This window comes from Neofelis nebulosa, chromosome 10 (assembly GCF_028018385.1).
Source record: "Neofelis nebulosa isolate mNeoNeb1 chromosome 10, mNeoNeb1.pri, whole genome shotgun sequence".
NCBI classification, from domain to species: domain Eukaryota; kingdom Metazoa; phylum Chordata; class Mammalia; order Carnivora; family Felidae; genus Neofelis; species Neofelis nebulosa.
In genome coordinates this window covers 18261522-18286667 of record NC_080791.1, presented here as the reverse complement: position 1 = coordinate 18286667, position 25146 = coordinate 18261522, and the positions used below count along the sequence as shown (strand labels likewise).

General features: G+C 37.6%; 1 protein-coding gene, 1 long non-coding RNA gene and 1 pseudogene across 5 annotated transcripts in view; 1 reads left to right on the top strand and 2 right to left on the bottom strand.

The window, feature by feature from the left end:
* Nucleotides 1–1745, top strand: part of LOC131486952 (uncharacterized) — a 34185-nt gene extending 32440 nt beyond the window's left edge. The window contains exon 3 of the long non-coding RNA XR_009249534.1: nucleotides 1661–1745. This is a non-coding gene — a long non-coding RNA (uncharacterized LOC131486952). The remainder of the gene's footprint in view (nucleotides 1–1660) is intronic.
* Nucleotides 1–25146, bottom strand: part of LOC131486949 (TAR DNA-binding protein 43-like) — a 172203-nt pseudogene that overhangs the window by 80726 nt on the left and 66331 nt on the right.
* TBCEL (tubulin folding cofactor E like) overlaps nucleotides 1536–25146 on the bottom strand; it is a 77522-nt gene continuing 53911 nt past the window's right edge. For all 4 annotated transcript variants that reach the window (XM_058687076.1, XM_058687075.1, XM_058687074.1 and 1 more), the window contains one exon: nucleotides 1536–5601. In XM_058687076.1, coding sequence (XP_058543059.1) covers nucleotides 5283–5601 — 319 coding nt within the window. In that variant the 3' untranslated portion in view covers nucleotides 1536–5282. The remainder of the gene's footprint in view (nucleotides 5602–25146) is intronic.

The window sequence follows — 25146 nt, the reverse complement described above, 5'->3', positions numbered from 1 at the left end:
GAAACAAACATTCTAAGCCTGGACCCCTGGCAATGATTCATACAACCCGCAACTCTATCCAGGTATGGCTCTCCTTCCTCCTGGGTTAGGAGTTTGTTACTCCCCTCGTAATATCCGTGCCTTCAAATAGAGTGCAAGCAAACTATGCAGGTGTCTAAACCACATTGAAGAAAAGGGTAACACAAAACATTCAATTAGTGGCAATTCTTGTTTGACCTATTTAAAAAATGGGTTTCCTTTCTTTAGTTGGCTCTGTTAGGACCAAGTATTGTTTAGGTCACTGTTTCAGTGACCTAATAAAGAAATAAAAAGTTGTAAAAATGCCACTGACTCAGAATAATGCTAAATTGTATCAGTAAGAAAAACCTCAGTTGTGTTGCTGTCTTTAGTTCAGAGTAAGGTGGGAGGCTAGCACAGGAATCCCCAAAGTGTATTATATTCACACATATAGGCAAATACATGTATTTGAGCATTTTAATAGATGTTTGTTAAACAAAAAACGCTAAAGATTTCCAGTGTTATTCTCCAAGTTTTGAAGGAAAGGAATCAGAAATTCATGGTATCTTAAGGAGATACAATATGATATGTTCATGGATTAGCTCAGATCCTAAATCTTGGTTACATTAAAAGGTTAAAAGTAGATGAAATGATATATAGGTTTCAAAAGTTATGTGGACGAACTTGGGCTCTGAACTTCTAAGTTGGAGACCACAGACAACTAACGTCCTTTCCAGAGGAGAGTTGGAAAGAGAAACGTTGACTTCAAAGGTTAACCTTCTTGTTTTACGTGCATCTAACTGGGAACTGGTGGGAGTCACACCGTCTTTCAGTCCAATGGGTATTGGATGCCTTGAAATATGTCTCCTTTGCCAGTATACTCAGAGAAGCTCACAATAAATACTGCCTTAAAAAGCATTTAGCAAAGAAGGTAAAATTATATTCTTTGAAATCTGAAAAAGAGGTAGAAATATTTAAACAGATCACGATACTCACATGCTTCCGGGGCACTGAGAGAGAAGCGAATGGACTCCGTCTTCTCAATACAGACATATAGCACACTTCTTGGACCTTCATTCTTGATATAAGGTTAACTCATTACAGCTCACCCAGAAATTAGTGGTAAGTGGGTAGGGTTCAAGGGTCCAAAACCCTGATTCTCACAGAAAATTATTTTCTAAAGGCAAAGAGCGTCACTTGAAAAAATGTCGTAAATTTTTCGTGCACCAAAATGAGGTTTTCATTCTTAGAGGATGCCAAATATCTCCAAGGGAGGTCTTTATCCTTAAAAGGATAAAGAGGGAGTGTCAAGAACATGTCAGAAGTATAAACACACTTCCTATGAATCTCTCTTTTGCGGTTTCCATTTACAACTGGCAAAATCCCAATGAAATCTGTTAAAATGGTCAAATTCTTCCCAGCTCCCACCAGTTCCCCAGAGGACTCAACCACAGCAGTGATGATGTCAATTTTGGGCTGTATAAAAATGAACACGTATCTTGACCCCAAACTCCAGAAAAAAAATCAGAACACAAAGAGAAAGTAGACTTGGATTTTTAATTTTTTTAAAGATTATCTCTATATATATGTATTAATAAAAAGTGCAAAGAATAGACCTTCATGTTTAAATTATATTCTAAAATAAAATATATATTTCCATTAGCTGCAGGAGACAACTGGCAAGTGAGGAAGGAGCCTGGGAGAGCCCCGTCCCTCTCCGTCACTACAATGGACATGTTATATTATGGAAGCACCTATGAGAAACAGAGTGTTCACAACACATCTGGTAACACAGACAGCTTCTGGGTGTACTTGAACGCAGTTTGTTTGTGTCTTCAAGCTAACATGAAACGGAGGGAAAAATCAAATTCATAAACAGCAGTGGCATCGCTGAGAACAATCTATTATTTTGTACTCCTGTTTTATGTGCCCTAGAGCCTAGCACTTCGCAGAGGTCAAGTCACACACACACACACACACACACACACACGCGCGCGCGCGCGCGCGCGCACGCGCACTGGTAAAAGCTATCACCAGCGAGCCCTGAGTGGGGGTCAGATCCCTGTGCAACAAAGGTCCTCTGGCTGGCGCACTGCTTACTCGGCAACGCAGCTGAAACATCTGGTGACGTTTCATTTTGTTAAGCGAACAAAATTTTAAAACATAGCATCATGACACTCGGCTCTGTCACACGTAGCTCATGTTTCGGGCTTATTTCCACCAAAAGCTCTTAAAAGAAACAAGGTGTGGGATTTCCGTTGCTTTCTTATGTGTTTACGGATATGGTGGCAGAAACAATAGAAAATGTTATAATAATGAAAGACACTGGGCTCAGCTTTTTTTCTCCTTTAAAGCAGTCTGGGATATTTCAACAATTCAATTAAAAAGAAAACTGATCTCTGTTGTGGCCTCAGCAGCTACTTGTGAGCACGGAGGACCCCTTGGTTTTGATCTGGCTTCCTTTCCCTTTTCGAAACTGAAAAGAATTTCTAGTTGAGGACAGGTATGTCCTATACACTGCGCCTGCAGCAACATATCTGTAACACTGGCTCTGACAGCATTTTGCCTCATAAATGCCAATAATATGCTCTCACTGCATGTGGATGGAGGAAGTCAATATTAAAATACATAAGCTGCAGCAATCAATTATGCATAACATTTAGGCTCAAAGGTCCATGGTCTCTTGTCTCCTTTCCGGCCTGTTACAAAAATAATTTTGGTTTCAAGTGTCTACACAGCACCAATTTTATTTCAAAAGCAGCATCTTTGCTCAGCCCCCCAAATAAATCTACAGGTACACATGCTCAAATAGCTTCTCTCTTTTACTTCTGTTCTGTAGCTCTAAAAGACCAGGAATTGTGATAGATTTCATCTCAATCAAAAAAGTATTCAGCAATGATTAAAACCATCAATTACAATGCCCTAAAAATACCCACATCCACTGCATTAGATGAGAAGTTCCCCTGACATGCAACTGTATAATAGGGGAATTATGCCTGCAGTTGACGGACGCTGTGTTCTGTCGTAACAGAAGGAACAGGTCTCTAATAGTAAAAAAGCATTTCATAAAACTTTGTCATATACAAAATAGCTCATTAGTTGTGACCATTCCACTTATGATTAAAGCAAAACAGACGTGTTTGCTCTGCCTTCTGCTGCAGGACAGTCAGGGGTCACATAACCTCAAAAAATAAGAGTGCATCTGTCTCCCAGGCTGACGAAAGCAATGGGCTCCATTACACGGTTTCTCTTTCAAACTCGTCGGCACTCATGCACACATACACAAAGCACCCACAGTTTTTGTCTTCATGGCACTGTTGCCACGCTTTTTTCCCCACTTCCAAAAATCTGTCAGGAAAATGTGACTGCAAAATAATTATTCTTGTTTATACCCAGCCCCGATCTCCATTGCTCATTCTTCTGATTTTGAAAGATAGAGTCTTGCAGCAGGAGGATGGGCTTCATTCATCTTTCTCAAACCCTTTGGTTTCCACCTTTAATGTTACAGTGAACGTAGATTTGACTCAGTAGGCCTGGGTCAGAGGCTTTACAGACACTGAACCTGAAGTGCATTAAGAGAATAAACATCTGCTGTCATGGCATAGGAAAAAAATTTAAAGTAGCAATAAGAATCACAACTCTGCAGATGTGAAGGATTTTATAAGAGTCATCTAAAAATTTCTTACGAAATTAAAGAATTTGTAGGAGCGGTGGAATCCTATAACAGAGGTCAAAAAGTCAAATGCAATCAGATAATGATTACATTCTTCGAAAAAGAACATACCTTCTTTTTTATGTGCACATCTCCTGCCCTTAGTAATGCTAAGCCTTCCTCAAGTCTCCCAAGTGTAAACATGGTGGACCAAGAAAGACATACATTGAAGAAAGGGAGTACACTGATTAACAAAGGACTACAAGAACAAACACAAAGATTTCAGAGCAGGCGAGGAGCCAGCTTTTCAAGAAAAGTGCTTTAAACATGCTTCTGCAAAAAATATGACTTGGAGGCAATTCTGGAGTTTTGACACTTAGACTTTACTCATAGATTAGGCAGAGTTGTTCTTCAGTAGGGGCGACTAAGTTGAAACGTAAAACAAAAAGAACTGTTCAATTACGACGTCACAAAATCCCAGGGAAGAACTGGGAATCAAAACTCCCTTTGATTAAAATTCCCCACTTTTGACGCAAAGTGCAAGAGCAAGGACTTCAAATGACGACACAGGCAGGAAAGCCACGACACTCTCTTTCTCCTGTACGACCTGACTTTTCTCCTGCGATACTCCCTCACACACGCCACAGATCGTCTGTTAGCTAATTCTCACCTCTCCTGGCACGTACATCCATTACTTTTTTGGGTCCTTCCTAAAGTCAGGCCTCTGGTCCCAGTAGTTTAAGGTCAGGAAAAAGATAGCTAGATATGAGGAAATACATTCGAACTCGGGAATGCTCGGGAACGCGACATATTTCATACTATGGACGTGAGGGTTGATACAGTGTGTGCGAACACCCACGTGGACACTGTTACATACAGAGACCAGGCTGCTCTGCCTGTGCTGCCAAACAGGAAGTTTTCCTGGAGTTTTAACTCTCCGTCTGCTCCTCTTCCAGATCCTAACAGAGTTATAGGTGCTAACTGAGTACCTGAGATCAGGATCAGGTTGAAAAATGCTTAAAACGCGAAATTGTTTCAAAAGGGAGAAATGAAGAAAAAACCCCGCCCACACTGAGAAATGAGAAGTTACTTATAGACAGAATGAAGCTACTAGGTAAACAGGGGCTGACGCTAGTCAAAGTGAAAAACTGAACCACAACAGGAAAGGAGGGAGAACGAGGGAACGCGGAAGAACGGGGGGAGAGAAATGCTGGCCCTTCCTGGAAAGATCCCTGCTCCGGATTTAAATAGTCAAGTTACCCTCCTGCGGGGGACACACTGTTCGTGCTCTTTCCACAAGTACCCCGAAGCGGTCAGGACGACCACGCGGCAGACACGTCCCAGTGAACACGGTACGGACACGGCGGCTTCCTGGTCATCTTTCGTGAGGGAGGGCGGGTGGACTGGAGATGTGGCCAATTCTGCTGGCTGAGCTGAAGAAATCTGTGGTAGAAAATACCAAAAACAGTCCCCTACCCATCCTAGGGGGAAAAATATACAAAACCCCCCTGAAACTGAAACAAAACAAAACACAACCAAACGAAAACAACCTTCTCCCTCCTAAAGAAAACCATTGGGAACAAATGCCCTGCAAGAAGTCCTTATGTATGTGTTTTTACAAGGCTGGTAGAGGTTATTTTGTTTTGGATTCCACATAAATTTTATCTCCATCCCTAATGCCAAAAGAATGCAATGCCCGAGAGCTGTACTTCATTTCCTCTGGGCCAAAGGGTGCTTCGTGGTCAAAATAGTAGAGAAGCATGTTGCTCGTGGGTAACTGCACTAGAGTTTTTAATTGTTTCTTTAGTTCTGCAACTGTTTGGTCCAGACGAATGCTCATTTCTGCCACCTGATCGTTGAAGTGGACTTCTACTTTCGCGCTGCTCTGGGGTCTTAGGTCCACTTCTGCCAAAGGCTCCAACTTCCCATATTTTGTAATCAGTTCATGATACCTAGAAGGATAAAAAGACAGTGTCAGCTCAAGCCGCTAGCATATGGACCACGGACTTTTTCAGAACTACGGGTAAACTGCACTGCCACCACCCTATTCTAACATGATCTCCATGGAGCTACCTGACAAATTATTTGTGTCATCTGTGATCTGATACGGTTGCCCTCTTGAGGCTACAGTAAAACCACATTGTTGTGGATAGAAGAGTCTGTCCTAAAGATGGTCAGCATGCCTGCTGTTAATCATTATTTACGGAGAGACTTACAGAGGAAAGGAGAACCGAGAAAAGTAGACACTCCCGGAATTTCAGAGCGATGTCTAACCACTCTGTAAAACTTGCTTACTTGGACGCATCATCAAAAAGGGCAGACATCTAAGCACATGTTCCTTGGTAACAGATGGGAAGGTGGAAGAGGCTGGCTTCTCGCCACCAGAGAAGATGACTTACAAACAACAACAACAACAACAACAACAACAACAATAACAACAGTCGAGTTGTATGTGAGCTATTAATCTAGCTTTTTCAGTGATGCCTTGTTTGAATGTTCCAGCCTGGTCTCGTTGGCTGCAGTACAAGGAACTTGTGGAAGACTCCAGAATACATTCTCGTGAAAAAGTGGCAAATGGCAAATGAGGAATAGAAGTTCCTTGATCAAGGTGGGAAGAAATGGCAAAAGATGCTACGAGGAAGGTGAGTTACAGAGGTGAGAGCAGGGCCCCCAAAGTCAAGTTTCCTATGTGGAAGATCCTGTCTCTACTGCCAGCCTTAGAGAATCTGGGTCTGATTTTACGGAGGAAGCTGAGCAGTTCCTACAAATCAGAGAAGGAAAAAATGATGAAAAAACCTGATATCGGCTTTATTATAACCAAGACACTGACGTTAATTCGCGATCAAAGTACAATGGTCACGTAAGATTATTCCCCCACCTCCCCGTTCCTCCTTCTGGCTTTAACTCAGTTACATCAATGTTATAGGTTGGTAGGAACATTAAAGACAGAGGCAGACGCCTGTGATTAGGGATGGAGGTAATCATTTTCATCAAAGGGAGTAACAGGTTATGGTAAAATAGTACCTGCTTTGCAGTCAGAAGATCTAACTTCAGAGTCCTGACTCCATCTTATAATTAGCTACGTGACTTATCGACTCAATCCCTTTGGATCTCAGTTTCCGTATTAGTAAAACTGGGATAAAAAGTCTGCCCTTCCTACCTTATAAAACAGTCAAGAGAATTATATAAAATAATAGATGAGTGAGTACTTTGTGAATTCTAAGTTTATATACAAATAAAAAATGTCAACATTACATTCCTATTCTGGAATTTACAGTGTCAAACCATACACACCCTTTAGAAAATAAATACTTGAAATCCAGGTAGAACTTCTTGGAAAAGATGGTGGTATGATGAGACAGTTTACAGAATCTTCTCTCCTAGAACTTGTGTCAAAAATGGTATTTTTTTTTTTTTTAAAGGGTAAGAATATCACCAGCAACAACTAACAAAAGAAGAGAGGGAGTAACCTTACCGGGATAGCCCTTCAGAAAGGAACCGCAGCCGTGGACTATGTGGTTCTGCTAGCAAAGATTCTAACCCGACCCTCAGAGTCCATTACGGAGAAAGAAAGTAAAGAGGAAAATCCTGAGCTAACACTCCCCAATTTACAGAAAATTGGGCTGAAGGGATGAGGAGCCAGCCAGGAGAAAGACTGAGGAAACACCGCGGGGACCAGAAGCCTCTACACCCCACTGCCGGCATGTCAAGATCTTAGCAAAGGGAAACAGGACAGAACAGAACAAAACAAGCTCCAACAAACAAAAAGCGAAACTACCAGGCCCTGAAATTTTCCCAGGCTCCAAACTGAAAAAGTGAAATGATTCAAACTCCAAGGTTATCTTTCCCGACCCCCATCTCTTCATATATGACTTCAAACAAGTGAAACAAGGCTATGATAATTGAGCAAAATCTCAGAAAAGATGGCAGAACCCAAGAGGCCAAATAAAAGCTAAACCCAACTCCAGAGATCTTTTTCCTTCAGACTACAGAAAAGTAGAATCGTAATACCTCACTCTCACTCCCAAACTCTGCCTAGGAGGGACGGAACAACGGTGAAGGGGTCAAGGAGAGTTTACTTATACTATGTTTCAGTAAAGAGACGGTCTGGAGAGAGGTGCCCACTTTTAAGCCTAAGTGAGAAGACACAAAATGGCAACTAAATGCATCCCATAGCAAAAGGTAGAAAAGAAAGAAACACAAAGTAAGTAAAAGGCAGAGGCAGGACTCAACCCGAAAGAAAACATAATCAAAGGAAAGTGGCCTGGAACTTAATAAATGCACGAATATGATGAAACACGAGCTCAAAGACAAATGATGGACAGCAGAATGAGCTGAAAAGGAAAACTGCGGAGCAAATGACACAAATGGAGGAGCAAAAACAATGGCAAAGCTCCCCAAGTAAATGTATTAGAAAGCATGACCCAGGGATAATATGCCTTGCCAAGTTTTGTTCAGAAATACACTTAAAAGGCAATTATCCTGGGGGCGCCTGGGTGGCTCGGTCAGTTAAGCATCTGACTCTTGATTTCGGTTCAGGTCATGATCTCACAGTTTGCGAGTTCAAGCCCCGTGTTGGGCTCTGCACTGACAGCACAGAGCCTGCTTGGGATTGTCTCTCTGCCCCTCCCCTGTTCTCTCTTTCTCTCCCTCTCTCAAAAATAAATAAATAACATTAAAAAAAAAAAAAAAAAGGAGGCAATTATTCTATAACAAGAAGAACTCAGGGAATAGGGCACCCGTGAGTTCTTCTGAAAAACACTGCTCAACAATGAAATTAAATAGCTAGCAGTAAGCTCTAAACATATTTAAATATTAAAACTAAAACTTAAAATAATAATTATATAATCTTAGAGTTATTTATACCTGACACTAGAGCCAACTGAGTTAATCTCACCCATAAACATATTTGTACACAAAAGTATGACCCACAGGCAGAAACTAGCCTACTTGCCACAACAGGCCAAGTCTATCTACCAGTTAAATGGCCTATAAATTAGGACATTCTAAGGTCCTACAGTTTTCTCAAAATCCAGAAATAATCCATTGTCACTCCTAACCATCTTTCTTTCGGTCTTTCTTATGTCAGTAAATGGCACCAGAAACTACCTACTCATCCTAGCCAGTAACTGGACAGTCATCCTGATTCCTTCCTATCCCTCCCCGCCTCCCCCCAACCCCCATTCCATCAATTGCCATGATCTATCAATCCTACTCCTAAACGTTTCACGAATCTATCTGCATCTCTCTTGCCCACTTGCCTTGTAAATTCAAGCCATTATCATTAATAACCTGGATTGCTAGAGCTTTCTGTGGACGAGCTTTCTCAGCATGTGCTTCAACCTCCTCTAGAATGCCTTCCTCCTGGATTGCCAAGACTGGAAAGCTAAAAACTACATTTCCCACATATCTTTGCAGGTGAGCTTCAGCTTCTATCAGTTACACTCAACAGTCCTGGAGACACAGATCATGGATCTAGCAGATGCTATGAGAACAGTTTGGGCACAGGCTCCCTATTACCAAATGGCAGTTCCCTGCATTCCCTGCATTCCCAGGGTCAACATCCCTGGCAGCAGTTTGCTGATCCCCAGATCAGCTAAGGTGCTGTGATCCACCACCAGGGACAGCAGTTTTGTGAGCTTCTCCTTGTCTGACTCCACCAGAGGCAGCAGTGCTATTGGGGGGCCAGTCTGTGGCAACATTCTAAAGGTAATCCTAGGGACGCAGCCATCTCCAAAATGTTTGTAAGCACTTTATTCCCTGTTTTAAGTCCCTTTCTTCTGAACATAGCTAGCATGATTTCTGTTACCTATAACCGAATCTCAAACGACACTCCTTCAAATGGTTTCCCATAACTTCACGGTGGCCCCAAACTGACTCTTGTCTACATTGCAGCCAAAGCGATTGTTATAAAACACAAACGTGACCACATCACTCCTCTACTGAAAATCACATAAACCCCTTAAGAAAAAAGCCTGAACTCTTTATTGTGATTGTGGAAGGCACAATTTTGGCCCCCACAATCTTCATCCCCTTGAGTGCTATTCTCAAGATTATATTATGTCATATGGGACTGTTGACCGTAAGACAGAGAGATTCACTCACTGGACCTAAACTAATCATATGAGCTGTTAAAAGCAGCAAACTTTGTCCAGGCAGCAGCAGAAGAGGAAATCAAGAGAGATTCCAAGCATGAGAGAACCTGATATACCACGGCTGGCTTGAAGATGCAGGTGGCCACGTGTAAAGGATGAGAAGGAACGTAATTCCGCCACCATCCTGAATGAGCCTGAAAGGGGATTCTTCTCCAGAGCTCCCAGCAACAAACACAGCCCTGCTAACCCCTTGATTTTGGCCTGTGAGATGCTAAGCAGAGAAGCCGGTTAGGCCACACCATGCCCACACCTCTGACGCACAGATACTGTAACATAACAAACAGATGTTGTTTTAAGCCACTAAGTTTAGGGTAAATTGTTACAGCAGCAATAGAAAACTGAGTGACTATAAAAGGCCCTTCATTATCTGGTTGCTTTATAACCTTCCAAACTTATTTTTTGCCATCAACATTACCACTTCTGCACCTGCCTTCCCACTTGTTTAACTCTTAAAATTTAGACTTTTGCACATGGATGGCAGTTTTGATATGGGCTCTAACACATATTCGCTCTTTATTCTATAAAAATGAAGGAAAAGTATCAGAGTTGTGACTCAGTACACATCCTAAATATGCTCCCCTAAAGGTTACATATGTAACAAGTATGATTTTAAGAGAGTATGTTTAATCCCCATTTTCTTATTTTGGATTCTCTTTAAGCAGGGAAAAAAATCAGTAAATATAAAAAAAATCGTGATCTTACAAAATGCCCAGTAAATTTCAGATCCCAGTTTCTTCCTAGTCTTCCAGTTCAGGTATTTTATTCACTATTCAACAGTCCATCCAAACTGACCTACAGCTGCGAACTTGGTATTATCTGAGCTTTTCTCAGCACTGGCCCCACAGCTATAGTCTTAAGAGGTAAATGGTTTCTGATGACTAAGTATTCTTCAAAACAAATAATCTCAATTTATATTAATATTCTCAATCAATCAGTACATTATAAGTCTCACTTCTGAAGTGGGCAAAATGCCATAAACCCACCTTGAAAGATATTATTGACAAGGGTGTACTGTAATAATCAAATGCTAAAATGTAATATATACTATACTTCTGTTCAAGAGTTCTTTTTTAAAAATGTTTATTTATTTTGAGAGAGAGAGAGAGGAAGAGAGACGTTGGGGAAGGGCAGAGAGAGAGAATCCCAAGCAGGCCCCAGGCCATCAGTGGAGAGCCCAAAGTGGGGCTTGATCCTACAAACGTGTGAGATCATAACCTGAACCGAAATCAAGAGTCAGACGCTTAACTGACTGAGCCACCCAGGTGCCCCTGGAATCTTTATTTTCAATAAAGCTATCTTACTCTAAAATAAATCCCTAATCCTCTCTTTAAGGAAATGTGACATATAATACATGAAAAATCTCTGATGGTTTGCTTGGTTTAACCAAATCACTTAATAACTAGAAGAAATACATTAATTTAGTTTACTCTGTTTCCTAAGGCATTATGGACTCAAAATAAATTCCAAACATCTGATTGCTGGCATTTAATCTCTCTTGCTATACTATGCTGTCTCTCATTTTGATACGGTATCACATCATGGCATATGTAGAAATCTCAATTCTACAACTGAGCTTTCACACACCACTAAAACAGTCTTCTCAAGGTCACTGATATTCTATTTATTAAACACACAAACATCGCATGTTAGACACAAAAAGGATCTTAGAGATCTTCTAGTATGCATTTTACAGATACAGTAATTGGGGCAGTTTGTGAACCCAAGGTCTAATAGCTCTGACGGAAGGGTGGAAGATAGCGCTCAGGTCTTGTTCTCAGACTGTCATTCTGTCTTAATTCTCACCACTTTTATGGTTTGCTAGAGTAATACTGTTCTGGAAATTCTCTTCTCCTTTCCATATTTCAAATGCCGCTTTTCAGTCTCTTTTTAGGGGTTCTCGTTCCTTTCGACCATCTACACTCAGGTAGTTCTCAAAATTCCTTCCTGGAAGCTCTTCCCTTTTCTCTTTATGATCTTCCATGTCAGATCTCATTCTCTTACTTAGTGTAAGCCACAGAGGTTTTCTCACTGGTCTTCTTCAAGCTTCTGTATTCTACCTACCTCTAGGATTATTTACCCTCACCTCTCACACATGGCAAAGTACTTGAGCTGAACTTAGTATTTTTCATACTAAGTACATTTCATCAAGGCTTAAGTCATAGAATTTGTTTCAACTCACTATTAAACTCAAGTGCTGTCAAATAACTTAGTGATTGGATAAACAGAGTGTGGCCTATCCATACAATAGAATATGATACAGCAGTTAAAAGAATTATTTTGATCTACATTTATCAACATGATTAGGACTTTGATCAAAATGACTCTATAAATTCACATTTTAATATACTTCTGCCCCAAACATAGAGATTTAAAATGGATAAAATATGAAAGGTTGAATTCCAAGAAGGCAGCCTAGCCTCAGAAATAATAGACATTTCTATGGACCAGACACAGAAAAGAAATGCAAAGCACACAAGTAAACCACAGAACCACTGGATCCCAAACCCAAAGCAGGTGGTGGCGGTCAGGAGCTAAAGTCCTGTTAGTCAAAGGAGAGTAAAAGTACTCTATGGGAGAGAGAGGAACTCAAGCCAGGTTCACTGCATGAAGCAGGGGTAGTGTTGGAGGGATGTAAGGCTGAACAGAAAATAAGAATGCAAAAAACTGCTACAGATCCAATGCTCTTTAGAGCAAAGGGTCTAGATAAAAGAATGAAAAAGACAGCTCTGGCACCAGGAATTGAATCAAATCACCTGCTGCCTAGGTGACTAGACAGGTACTAACTACAATTACCGTGGGACCGGAGGCTGGGAAGCTAGTTAGAGACAACTGCAAAACCATTAGATAGGGAGAGGTAAACTCAAACAGGGAGACATAACAATCTTCAGTGTGTATGTACCTAACAATCCAGCTTCAAGATAATGAAGCAAAAACGGATAGAAGTGAAGGTACAAAAAAACAAATCCACAATTACAGTTGGAGACTACAACACTCCTTTCTCAATAATTGATAGAATAAGCAGACAGAATATCATTAAAAACATAAAAGACATGAATACTACTAAAAACTTGACCTGACATTTATAAAACATACTTCCCAACAACAATAGAACACACATTTTTTTCTAGTACATGTGGAGTACTGACCAAAACAGACCATATTCTATGCCAAAAATATATCTCAATTAATTAAAAAGAATCAGAATAATACAAAGTATGTTATCTTACTGCAATGAAATTAAACTAGAAATCATTAACAGAAAGATAGCTGAAAAATCCCCAAGTATTTGGAAGATACACAACACACCTGTAAATAACCTATGTGTAAGAAAAGGAAAGTCACAAGAGAAATTAAAAAATATCTGACTTCAATGAAAATGAAAATACAATATATGAAAATGTGTATAGAATGTAGTTAACACAGTGCTTAGAAGAAAATTTATATAATTAAATGTTTATAAGAGAAAAAAAGAAAGGTCTCAAATCAATGACATAAGCTTTTACCTTACGAAGCTAGAAAAAGATGATCAAATTAAGCCCAAAGCTAGAAGAAAGGAATTATTATAAAGATATTAGCAGAAATCAGTGAAATAGAATGCAGGGGGAAAAAAGAAAACCGATAAAACTCAAATCTGGATCTTAAGGGGAGCAAATTTGAGAAACCTCTAGCCAAATTGATCAAGAAAAGAAGATATCAGTATCAGGATTGAACAAAGGAACATCACTACAGACACTACAGACCTTAAAGGTTTATAATAAGTGAGTATTATGAACAGCTTTATGCCCATAAATTCAGTAACTAAGATGAAACAGGTTAATTTCTTCAAAGACACAAACTACCAAAGCTCATTCAAGAAGGATATAACTTGAATCAAGTTATATCTCTTAAATAAATTAAATCATAGTTAAAGCTTCCAGCAAAGAACACTAGGCACAGATGGCTTCACTGACAAAATTCTACAAAATATTTAAGAAAGAAATAATACTAATGCCACACAAACTCTTTTAGAGAAGAGGAGATATAACTCACAAATTCATTTTATGAGGCAAGTGCTATCCCAATATTAAATGAGACAAAGACATTATAAGAAAAGACAATTAAAAATCAATATCCCTCGTGAACAGATGCAAAAAATCATCAACAAAATATTAGCAAATGAAATCCATCAACATAAAAAGGAGATAATCATTATAACCAAGTGAGATTTATCCTGGGAATTTAAGGCTAAACATTTTAAAAAATCAGCCAATATAAGTCACTATATGGACAGACTGAGAAAAACTGTATAAATTTTTCAGCAGATGCAGAAAAAGAATAATAGAAAAAGAAAATTTTAAAAAGTTATATAGATTGGAAAAGAAAATGCACACTGTACTTCATAGATAACATGATTGTCTACAATAAATCTACTACAATAATTCTAAATAAAAGAACTACTAGAACTAATAAGTTTAGCAAGGTTGTAGAATACAAAGTCAATATACAAAAATCACACGTATTTCTACATCTAGCAATGAACAATTGAAAATTGAACATAAAAAATACTATTTTTAACAGGACTAAAACACGTGAAATCCTTATGTATAAATGTAACAAAATATGAGCAGGATCTATATGTGGAAAAATACAAAACACCAATTTCTGAAAGAAATCAAGTAAGACTTACATACACGGAGAAATATACTGGTTCATGAACAGGAAGACTCAATATTATTAAGATGTCAATCCTATTCAAATTGTCCTGCAAGATTCCACACAACCACAGTCAAAATCCCAGAAGATTTTTTTTTCCCTAGAATTCAACAAGCTTATCCTAATATTTATATGAAAAAGCAAGGGAACTAACATAGCCACAATACTTTGAAAAGAAGATCAAAGTTGGAGGACCAACATGACCTGAATTTCAAGACTATAAAGTGACAGGAATCAAGACAATGTGATACTACCAAAAAGGATAGACACATAGATTAATAGAAAAGAACAGAGAATCCAGGAGTAGAGTCTACCTATATGGTTGACTGATTTTCAACACAAGTATAAAATCAATTCAATAGAGAAGGGATAGTCTTGTCAATAACCACTGCTAGAACAATTGACACTCATATGCCAAAGTTCCAGCAAAACAAAAAAATTCATATTCTACACCATATACAAAAATTAGCTCAAATGAATCAAAAGCTTAAATGTAAAACTTAAAACTGTAACATGTCTAGAAAACATACATGATAATCTCTGTGATCTTGGGTTAGTCAAAAATTTCTTAGATATCACACCAAAATCATGATCAATAAAAGGAAAAAAGAACAGTGAGTTGAATGTCTTCAAAATTTTCTTTACTGCTTTTGAAAAAAGTATTTGAGGAATGCAATGAGAAGCCAGACTGAGAGAAAAAAATGTACCAAACACACATCTGGCAAGGGATGTATATCTGGTGTATATAAAGAACTCTCAAAATCCAATAATAAGAAAACAAAAAACCTACTACGAAAAGGGGCAAAAGATTTTAACAGACATTTCACCAAAGAAGGTATCTGGATGGCAAAGAAGCTCCTAAGAATATGCTCAACATCATTGGTCATTAGGGAAATGCAAATTAAAACTACAATGAGATACCACTATACATCTATTAGAATGGCTAAAATTAAATAAAACAAAAAACAGAACAAAAACAAAACAGAAATAAGAAATTGAAAATACTGAGTGATGATAAGGATGTGGAACAATAGGAACTCTCACATGTAGTTAGTGGGAAAGCAAAATGGTGTACCACTTTAGAAAACAGCTTAGCAAGTTAAACATATACGTTCCATGTGACTCAGCAATTCCACTTCTGGGTATTTATGCAAGAGAAAGAAGAAGTGTATTCACACACAGAAACCTGTAGCTATTTATCACAGCTTTCTTAATAAATTGCTAAAAAAAAAAAAAAAAAAAAGGAAACACTCCAAATGTACTTCAGTTGACGAATCACTAAACTGTTACATCTATATAAAAGAATACTACTGGGCAGTAAAAAGGATCTCATTAGTGATATACACAAGATAGATGAATATCAAATGCATCATGTTTAGTAAAAGAAAGGAGACTCAAAGGGGTGTCTACATCTCTTTTCAGGAAATGATAGAACTACTAGGCAGAAAATGAGCAAGAACAGAGATTTGCACAAAACAATCAATCATCAGTATCCAATTGACATATATAGAATTTTATGCCCAACAATAGCAGAATACACATTTTTTGAAGTACATGAAATAATCACCAAGATAGGACATAAAATTAACTTTAACAAATTTAAAAGAATTAGTATTACCTAGTGTATGTTCTCTGACCATAAGAGAACCAAAGTAGAAATCGGTAACAGAAAGATAACAATTTAGGAAAAGTCCTAAATACTTGGAAATTCAACTTTTAAATAATCTAGAGATCAAAGAGAAAGGCTCAAATAATTTTTTAAGAACAAAGAGCTGAATGAAAATTAAAATATAACACATCAAAACATGGGATGCCAACAGTGCTGTGAGTGTAATTTCAAGCACTAAATGTTTATTAGGAAAGACCTCAAATCAATAATCTACATTCCTACCTACCTCAAAAGCTAGAAAAAGAAGAGCAAATCAAGCAAAAGGAAGGAAATAATAAAGGTAGTAGAAATCAAAATGGCACTTTATAAAAAATGTTTATTATTTATTTTTGAGAGAGACCGAGTATGAGCAGGGGAGGGGCAGAGAGAGAGGGAGACACAGAATCCAAAGCAGGCTCCAGGCTCTGAGCTGTCAGCACAGAGCCTGACACGGGGCTCGAACCCATGAACCATGAGATCATGACCTGAGCTGAAGTCAGACACTTAACCAACTGAGCCACCAGGCACCCCCAAATGGCATTTTTAAAAAAAGGAAAACAACAAGGGTACCTGGGTGGCTCAGTCGGCTGAGCATCTGACTTCGGCTCAGGTCACGATCTCATGGTTCGTGAGTTCAAGCCCTACATCAGGCTCTCTGCTGTCAGCGCGGAGCCTGCTTCAGATCCTCTGTCCCCTCTTCTCTTTCTGTCCCTCCCCCACTTGTGCTCTCTCAAAAATCAATAAACATTAAAAAAAGAGAAAAATATTTAAAGGAAAAAAAAGGAAAATAACACTGAAAACTACAAAATATTGCTGAAATAAATACAAATAAATGGGAAAAATTCCATGTTCACAGATTAAAATATTTAATATTATTAACATGTTATACTAATCAAGGTAATATACAGATTCAATGCAATCTCCATCAAAATTCCAATAGCATTTTTTTTGCAGAAAAAGAAAAAAATCATCCTCAAATTCATATGGAATATCAAAGGACCCTGAATAGCCAAAATAATTTTGAAAAGGAAGAATGAACTTGGAGGACTCACACTTCCTTACTTCAAAATATTACAAAGCTACAGTAATCAAAACAGTTTGTTACTGGCATAAAGACAGACATATAGACCAATGCAAGAGAATAAACAGGCCAGAAATAAAACAACATGTATGTGGTCAAATGATCTCCAATAAAGCTGTCAAGACCACTCAATACATAAAGGACAAACAGTGCTGGGAAAATCGAATACCCACATGCAAAAAAGTTAGAGTGGATCCTCATCTTAACTACATACAAAAATTAAGTCAAAATGTATCAAAGACCTAAATGTACGACCCAAAACTATAAAACTGCTAGGAAGAAAACATAGGGGAAAAGTCTCACTGACATTGGATTTGGCAATGATTTCTTGGATATTATACCAAAAGTACAGGCAACAAAAGCAAAAATAGACAAATGGGATTACTTCAAACTTAAAAACTTGTGTGCATCAAGGGATACAATGAGCAGAGAAAAAGCTAACTTACATAATTGGAGAAGATATTTGCAAATCATATATCTGACAAGGGGTTAATATCCAAAATATATAAAGAATTCCTTCAGCTCAATAACAAAAAATAAGAAAGAAAAATGATTTAAAAATAGGCCAAGGACTTGAATAGACATTTTTCCAAAGATGGCATACAAATGGCCAACAAGCATATGAAAAGATGTTCAACATCACTAGTAATTAAAGAAATGCAAATCAAAACAACAGTGAAACACCACCTCACACCCATGAGGATGGCTATTTCCAAAAAAAACCCAAAAAAACAAAAAAACAAACCTACACACATATACACAAAATAATCAGTGTTAGTCAGTGGAGAAATTGGAACTATTGTGTACTGTTGGTGTCACTGTAAAATGATACAATCACTATGAAAATAAACAGTATGGTGGTTCTTCAAAAATTTAAAAAGAGTTTTACCATAGGATCCAACAATCCAATTTCTGGGATTCAAAGAATTATAAAGCTGGGTGTTAAAGAGAAATCTGCACATCCATATTCACAGCAGTATGATTCATAATAGCCATGAGGTAGGAGCAACTCAAATGTCTATTGATGGATGAATGGTTAAATAAAATGTGTATATACATACAATAAAATATTATACAGCCTTAAAAAAAAAAAGGAAATCCTGTCACGTGCTACAACATGGATGAACCTTGAGGACATTAGGCTAAGTGAAATAAGTCAGTCACAAAAAACGTACTGTATGATTTCATTTATAGAAGGTATCTAGAATAGTCAAATTCATAGGGACAGAAAGAATAGTAATTGACAGGTGACTGCAAGGGGTTAGAAGGAGTGGGTAATGAGAAGATGATGTTTAATGGGTATAGAGTTTCAGTTTTACAAGATGAAAAATGTTCTGGAGATTTGCTGTACAACAATAGAAATGTATTTAACACAACCAAACTGCACTTTAAAGTGGTTAAGGTAGTAAATTTTACGTTATGTACATTTTACCACAACTAAAAAAATAGTTAAGATGGCAAATTTTGTTACATGTATTTTACTACAGTGAAAATTTAAAAAAATTTTTAAATGACAAAAAACATTAACACCAATTGTACACAACTTTTCCAGAAAACAGAAGAGAAGGGAACACTTACCAACTCATTTTATGAAGCCAGTGTTACCCTGATACCAAAAGCACATAAAATACATTTTTTTAAAAGAAGCATACTACATACTAATATCTCTTATGACCTTAAACACAAAAATCCTCAACAAAGTATTAGCAAACCGAATCCAAAAATGTAAAAAAAGAAACATACACTATGATAAAGAGGAATTTATTCTAGATATCTAATGCCAGTTCAACATTTGAAAATCAATCAATATAGCTCTCATATCAATAAGCTGACCAAGAGAAATCGGATTGACACAGAAACAGCATTTGAAAAGAACTGATATCCATTTATGATAAAAACTTTCAGCATGTTAGAAATAGAGGGAAACTACTTCAACTTGATAAAGAGCATCTATGAAAAATCCCATAGCTAACATTGTACTTAGTGGTAAAAGACTGAATGCTTTTCCCTAAGATTGGGATCAAAGCAAGGATGTCCACTCTTACCACTCGTATGCAACACAGTACTGGAAGTTCTAGCCACTGCAATAAGGCAAGAAAAAGAAAAAGGTCATACAGATTGGAAAGGCATAAATAAAATTTTTATATTTGCAAATGACATGAAATATTCAGGTGTAAATCTAACAAAAGATTTGTAAGTCTTGTATGTTGAAAATTATAAAATGCCAATGGAAGAAATTAAAAAGGCCTAAATAAATGAAGAGACATACTGTGTTCATGCATTGGAAGATCCGATATAGTAAACGTGTCAATCTTCCCCAAACTGATCTACAGGTTTAATAAAATTCCCATCAAAATCTCAGCAAGATTTTTTGTAGACAGAGACAAACTTAGTCTAAAATTTATATAGAAAGGCAAAGGTCCTAGAATAACTAAAATACTCTTGAAGAATAAAGTGGGAAGAATCATTCTATATGATATGAAAGCTAATTATACAGCTACAAGACAGTGTGGTACCTGTGGAATAATAAGAGACATAAATCAGTGGAACAGAACAGAAAACCCAGATATATACCCACACAAACACACTCTCACGATTTTTTTTTTTTTAATTTTTTTTCAACGTTTTTTATTTATTTTTGGGACAGACAGAGACAGAGCATGAACGGGGGAGGGGCAGAGAGAGAGGGAGACACAGAATCGGAAACAGGCTCCAGGCTCTGAGCCATCAGCCCAGAGCCTGACGCGGGGCTCGAACTCACGGACCGCGAGATCGTGACCTGGCTGAAGTCGGACGCTTAACCGACTGCGCCACCCAGGCGCCCCTCTCACGATTTTTTTAAAAAGCTGCAAAACAATGCAGTGGGTCAAGCAGCCTTCTCAACAAATAGTGCTAGAAAACTGGACAACTAGAGGTAAAAAAAAAAAAAAAAAAAAAAAAAAAAGAGCCTCAGCTTAAACTTCCCACCTTGCACTGAAATTAACTCGAAATGGATGACAGATTCGAATGTACAATGTAAAACGATAAAACTTTTAGGAAAAAACAAGAAAAACTTCAGTATCTATGCCTAGGCAGAGTTATTAACACTAACAGCACAATTCATAAAAGGAAAAACTGGTAAATTGGGTCTCATCAAAATTAAAAATTTTTGTGCTATGAAAGCTCACAGGAAAAAAACAAAAAGACAAAGCTACATACTAATAGAAAAAATTTGCAAACCACATATCTAACAAAGTAGTATCTCAAGCATATAAATAGCTCTCAAACTCAACAGTAAGGAAAGAAACAATCCAATCAAAAATTGGGCAAAAACCACAGAGATATGTCACTGGAGGCTTTAGAGATGGCAAATAAGCACATGAAAAGGTATTCAAGATCTTTAGCCATCAGCGAATTCCAGGGGATTAAGTCATCATCAGCCATCAGGAGATATTATGCACTGACCAGAATGGCTAAAATATGAAAAAAGTGACAACATCAAATGCCAGCAAGAAAATGCTGCAGAGAAATTTGATCACCCATTTATTGCTGGTGGGAATGTAAAATGATACAGTTATTCTAGAAAACAGTATGGTAGCTCCTTATAAAACTATGGATGTAAATTTAAAAAAATAAAGAATAAAACAAGTTAAAAAAAACAAAACAACTATATATGCAACTACCGTGCTGTTCGGCAATTGCACTCCTTGGCATTTATCCCAAGGAATGAAAACTTATGTTCATAAAAAAAACCTATACAAGAATATTCATATATTATTTGTAATAACCCCAAACTGGAATCAATCCAGATGTTCTTCAATAAATGAAGGGTTAAATAAACTTTAGTACATATATAGCATAGACTACTACAAAGCAGGGGCCCCTGGGTGGCTCAGTTGGTTAAGTGTCTGACTCTTAGTTTTGGCTCAGGTCACCATCTCACAGTTTGCGAGATAGAGCTCTGAGACAGGGTCTGCGCTGACAGTGCAGAGCCTGCTTGGGATTCTCGATCTCCCCTTCTCTCTGCCCCTCCCCAACTCGCACACACACTCTCTCTCTCAAAATAAATAAACTTAAAACAAAAAAAGAGGTTAGTAAAAATAGACGGATCGGTGACGCTTTGAGTAGGTATTAATTAAAAAGAATAAAAGAGTACTATGTAGCAATAAAAAGGGCACAAAGTACTGATACGTGTCACAATTTAGATGACTCTCCAGGGAATTAAGCTAAGTGAAAAAAAAAAAAAATCCCAAAAGGTTATATACTGTATGGTTCTATTTTTCTAACATTTTTGAGATGGCAAAATTTTATAAATGAAGATAAGATTAGTGGTTGCTAAGGGACAGAGATGGGAATAGGGGAGCTGGCAGGGAGTAGAGTGTGGTTATAAAAAGGCAATGTGAAAGGTCATTGGTGATGGAACTGTTCATCTTGACAATGGCAGTGGATACATAAACTTACACATGCAATAAAACGTAGAGAACTAAAATACACACAGACACACAGACACATGTACAAGTAAAACTGGAGAAGCCTGAATAAAATCAGTGAACTGTATCAACGCTAAAATCCCGGTTGTGATACTGTACTACAATTCTGCAAAATTTTACTATTGGGAGTAAATAGATAAAGGGTACATGGGACCTGGCTGTATATATTTTTTTAATTTTTTCTTAATGTTTATTCATTTTTGACAGAGAGAGAGAGCACAAGCTGGGGAGGAGCAGAGAGCGAGGTAGACACAGAATCTGAAGCAGGCTCCAGGCTCTGAGCTGTCAGCACAGAGCCCACCACTGGGCTAGAACTCCCGGGCTGTGAGATCATGACCTGAGCTGATGTCAGATGCTTAATTGGCTGAGCCACCCAGGCGCCCCTGTACTATTTTTTACAACTACATGTAAATCTACAATTATCTCAATAAAAATTTCAGTTGAAAGAAAAGGTCACATACTATGTGATTCTATTTATGTGACATTCTGGAAAAGTGAAAACTATAGGGTCAGAAAACAGATCAGTGGATGCCAGAGGATGAGGTCAGGGAAAGACTTTTTTGGGCGATAGAACAGTTGTATGTTCTGACTGTGTTGGTAGTTACATAATTGTAGTTTTGTCAAAACTCAGAAATGTACACTTAAAAATAGTAGAACTTACTCTGTCAATTATACCTCAATAAACCTAACTTTAAACAAAGGATACTACTAAAAATATAATCATTCAGTAGGACCAATTAAAAAAAGAGAGAGAAAGGCAGAAATAAACATTCAGAATGAAAAAGGAGATGACTATTAATGCAGCACTTTTCTTTGATCACAAAAGATCAACTATACAGACGGTGTGTGTGTACAAATATGTAATAAGGGCATTATAGAATGTTGTTGAAGATCTACTGTTAAGTAAGAAAAAGCAAGGCTATGTACAAAAATTATGCACTAAACAGCAATGTAACTGTAACAAGAAAACAGTGTCAGTAGTTACCTGGGGACCACATATCTGAATAGCTGCTGCTAAGGATAAAAGTGGGAAGAGGGGCACCTCAGTCGGTTAGGCATGTGACTCTTGATTTTGCCTCAGGTCATGATGTCACAATTTGTGAAACTGAGCCCCGCATCAGGCTCTGTGTCAACAGCACGGAGCCTGCTTGGGATTCTCTCTTTCCCTCCCCTGCTCATGTGCGTGCGCTCTCTCTTTCGCTCTCTCTCTCTCTCTCTCTCTCAAAATAAATAAATAAATAAACATTTTTTTAAAAAAGTGGGAAGACTTGGTTTATGGTCTATATGGTTTCAGAAATTTTCAGTTGGGTTCCATGTGGAAGCATCACCCAGTCCAAATGAGAATTAAATAGAATAAAATAATTTAAAAACATAAACACCTATTCCCAAATCCTAAGAATATTATGAATGACCATAAAAAGTTAAAACTAAATGAAAAAGTTACTTTAATAGAAAAATATAAAATTACCAATCCAATTCATTTTATGAAGCTAATAATATAACCTTCAATAACAAAACCAGAAAAGAACAGTAGAAAAGAACATTACAAACCAATACCAAATATTTAAATATGAAAATGGATGGAAACATCCTAAATAAAATCACAAAATTAGATTCTGCAGTGTTTTAAAAGAACACTTAATATTTTACAACCAGGTTGAATATTCCAGGAATGCAAAGATGGTTCACTATCTGAAAAATGTATCACTAAAATTCAGATTATCAAAACAACATGTTCACCTCACTACAGAAAGAACATTCTGTAAAAAAACAATAGTTGTTCATATTAAAAGAAACTCTTAGAAAAACAGAGGCAGTAAGTACCTCAACCTGATATGAAAAACAACTATGAAAAACCGACAGCAAAAGTCATATTTCATATCAAAATACTTCACACCGAAACTTTGGAAGCAAAGTGAGAAACAGTGAGAAACAAGATGACGATGCCCTCTTTTACTGATAATACTACACTGCAGGACTGTCTACCCAGAAACCCAGAAGAAAGTAGAGATTAACTATCTTATACGACAGCGAGACCGATGGCTACATGACCAGCACACACAAATACACAGCATTCTTCTACACCAACAATAGGCAATTAGAAAGCAGTAACAGAAAAAATGATTTAATTTAAAATAGCAACAAAATGCATAAGACGCCTAGAAACAGAACTGAACAAATATGCACGAGGCCTTTGAGAGAGAATTAGAAACAATGCTGAAGGACATAAAAGATGCTCCGAATTAAATGGGAAGATCTCCTATGTTCACAGATGAGAAGACAAAATAGTATCAAGCTGTCAATTCTCCCAAATTAGTCAGTGAATTCGCTACAATCAGAATCCAAACTGCAGCAGGACTTTTGTGGTTCTTGGTAAATCAACCCTAAAACTTACTAGGGAAATGAGGCTACAATCTCAAAGGTAATCTGAGAAACAATTAGGTGTAGAGACCTGCCCTTAATGGGAATTCAGACTTTGCAGTGTGATTTCATGATTTTGTAACGGTATAGGAAAGGACACATACACCAGTGGAAAAGACCAGGCTGGAGGCAGAACCAGGCATGCATGTAAAAAATGAGATATAGGACAGAGGCGGCATTAGAGATCAGTGGTGAACACCAATTATCCACATGGGGAAAAAAGCAAACCCTCAGATCTCTATTTGACACCATCTGCAAAAACAGATTCCAGGTGGATCAGACACAAATGTGAAAACGCATTTAGAAAAAAAGCCAGGAGGTTATCTTAAGTGATCTCTGGAAAAGAAAAGATTCTGTTAGAAAAGATGGAGTAAGAATAAACCACAGAGTGAAAGACTGACACATTTAATGGTAAACTTTTGAAACTTCTTTTCAACAAAATACAAAGTGAAAAGAGGAGACTGAAAAGTTATAGACGGAGAGAAGAAACTGCGGTGCGTATTAACACAGAGTTATAAAATCCCATTTTATATTTTTATGGATATATACAATATAGTAAGTAGACAGAAGGGATACACATCAAATTCTTGCCAGGGATTACTTCTTGGCATAAACAGGACTGAGAACAGGGGCAAAAACCTCCTCTAATTTTACCTGTGATACTGTTACTTTCAATTTAAAAAATAAACTGGCAGTGAATAGTCAAATATTAGTAATCACCAGTTCTGAATAACGTGAACATGAGTATTTTATTTTATTGTTCTCCGTATTTTTTTTTTTAATCCTAAAAAGCAAACAGAAGCAAAACAAAGATCAAAACTGGCCCCTGCCCTGGCCAAAACAAAAGTCGAGACGCCCAAGATCATTCCCCCAAGACCATGCATGATGTGGGCGGGCCGATTCTCATTCTCTCTTTCCTTTGCAGGTATATGCAAATTCTCGTATATAACTCCAATCAAGATGAGGAAGGTAGCCTATCTTCTGCTGGGCTGGGAAAGTGGCAAGAAGTCAAAATCAAGTCCAAGGTAATT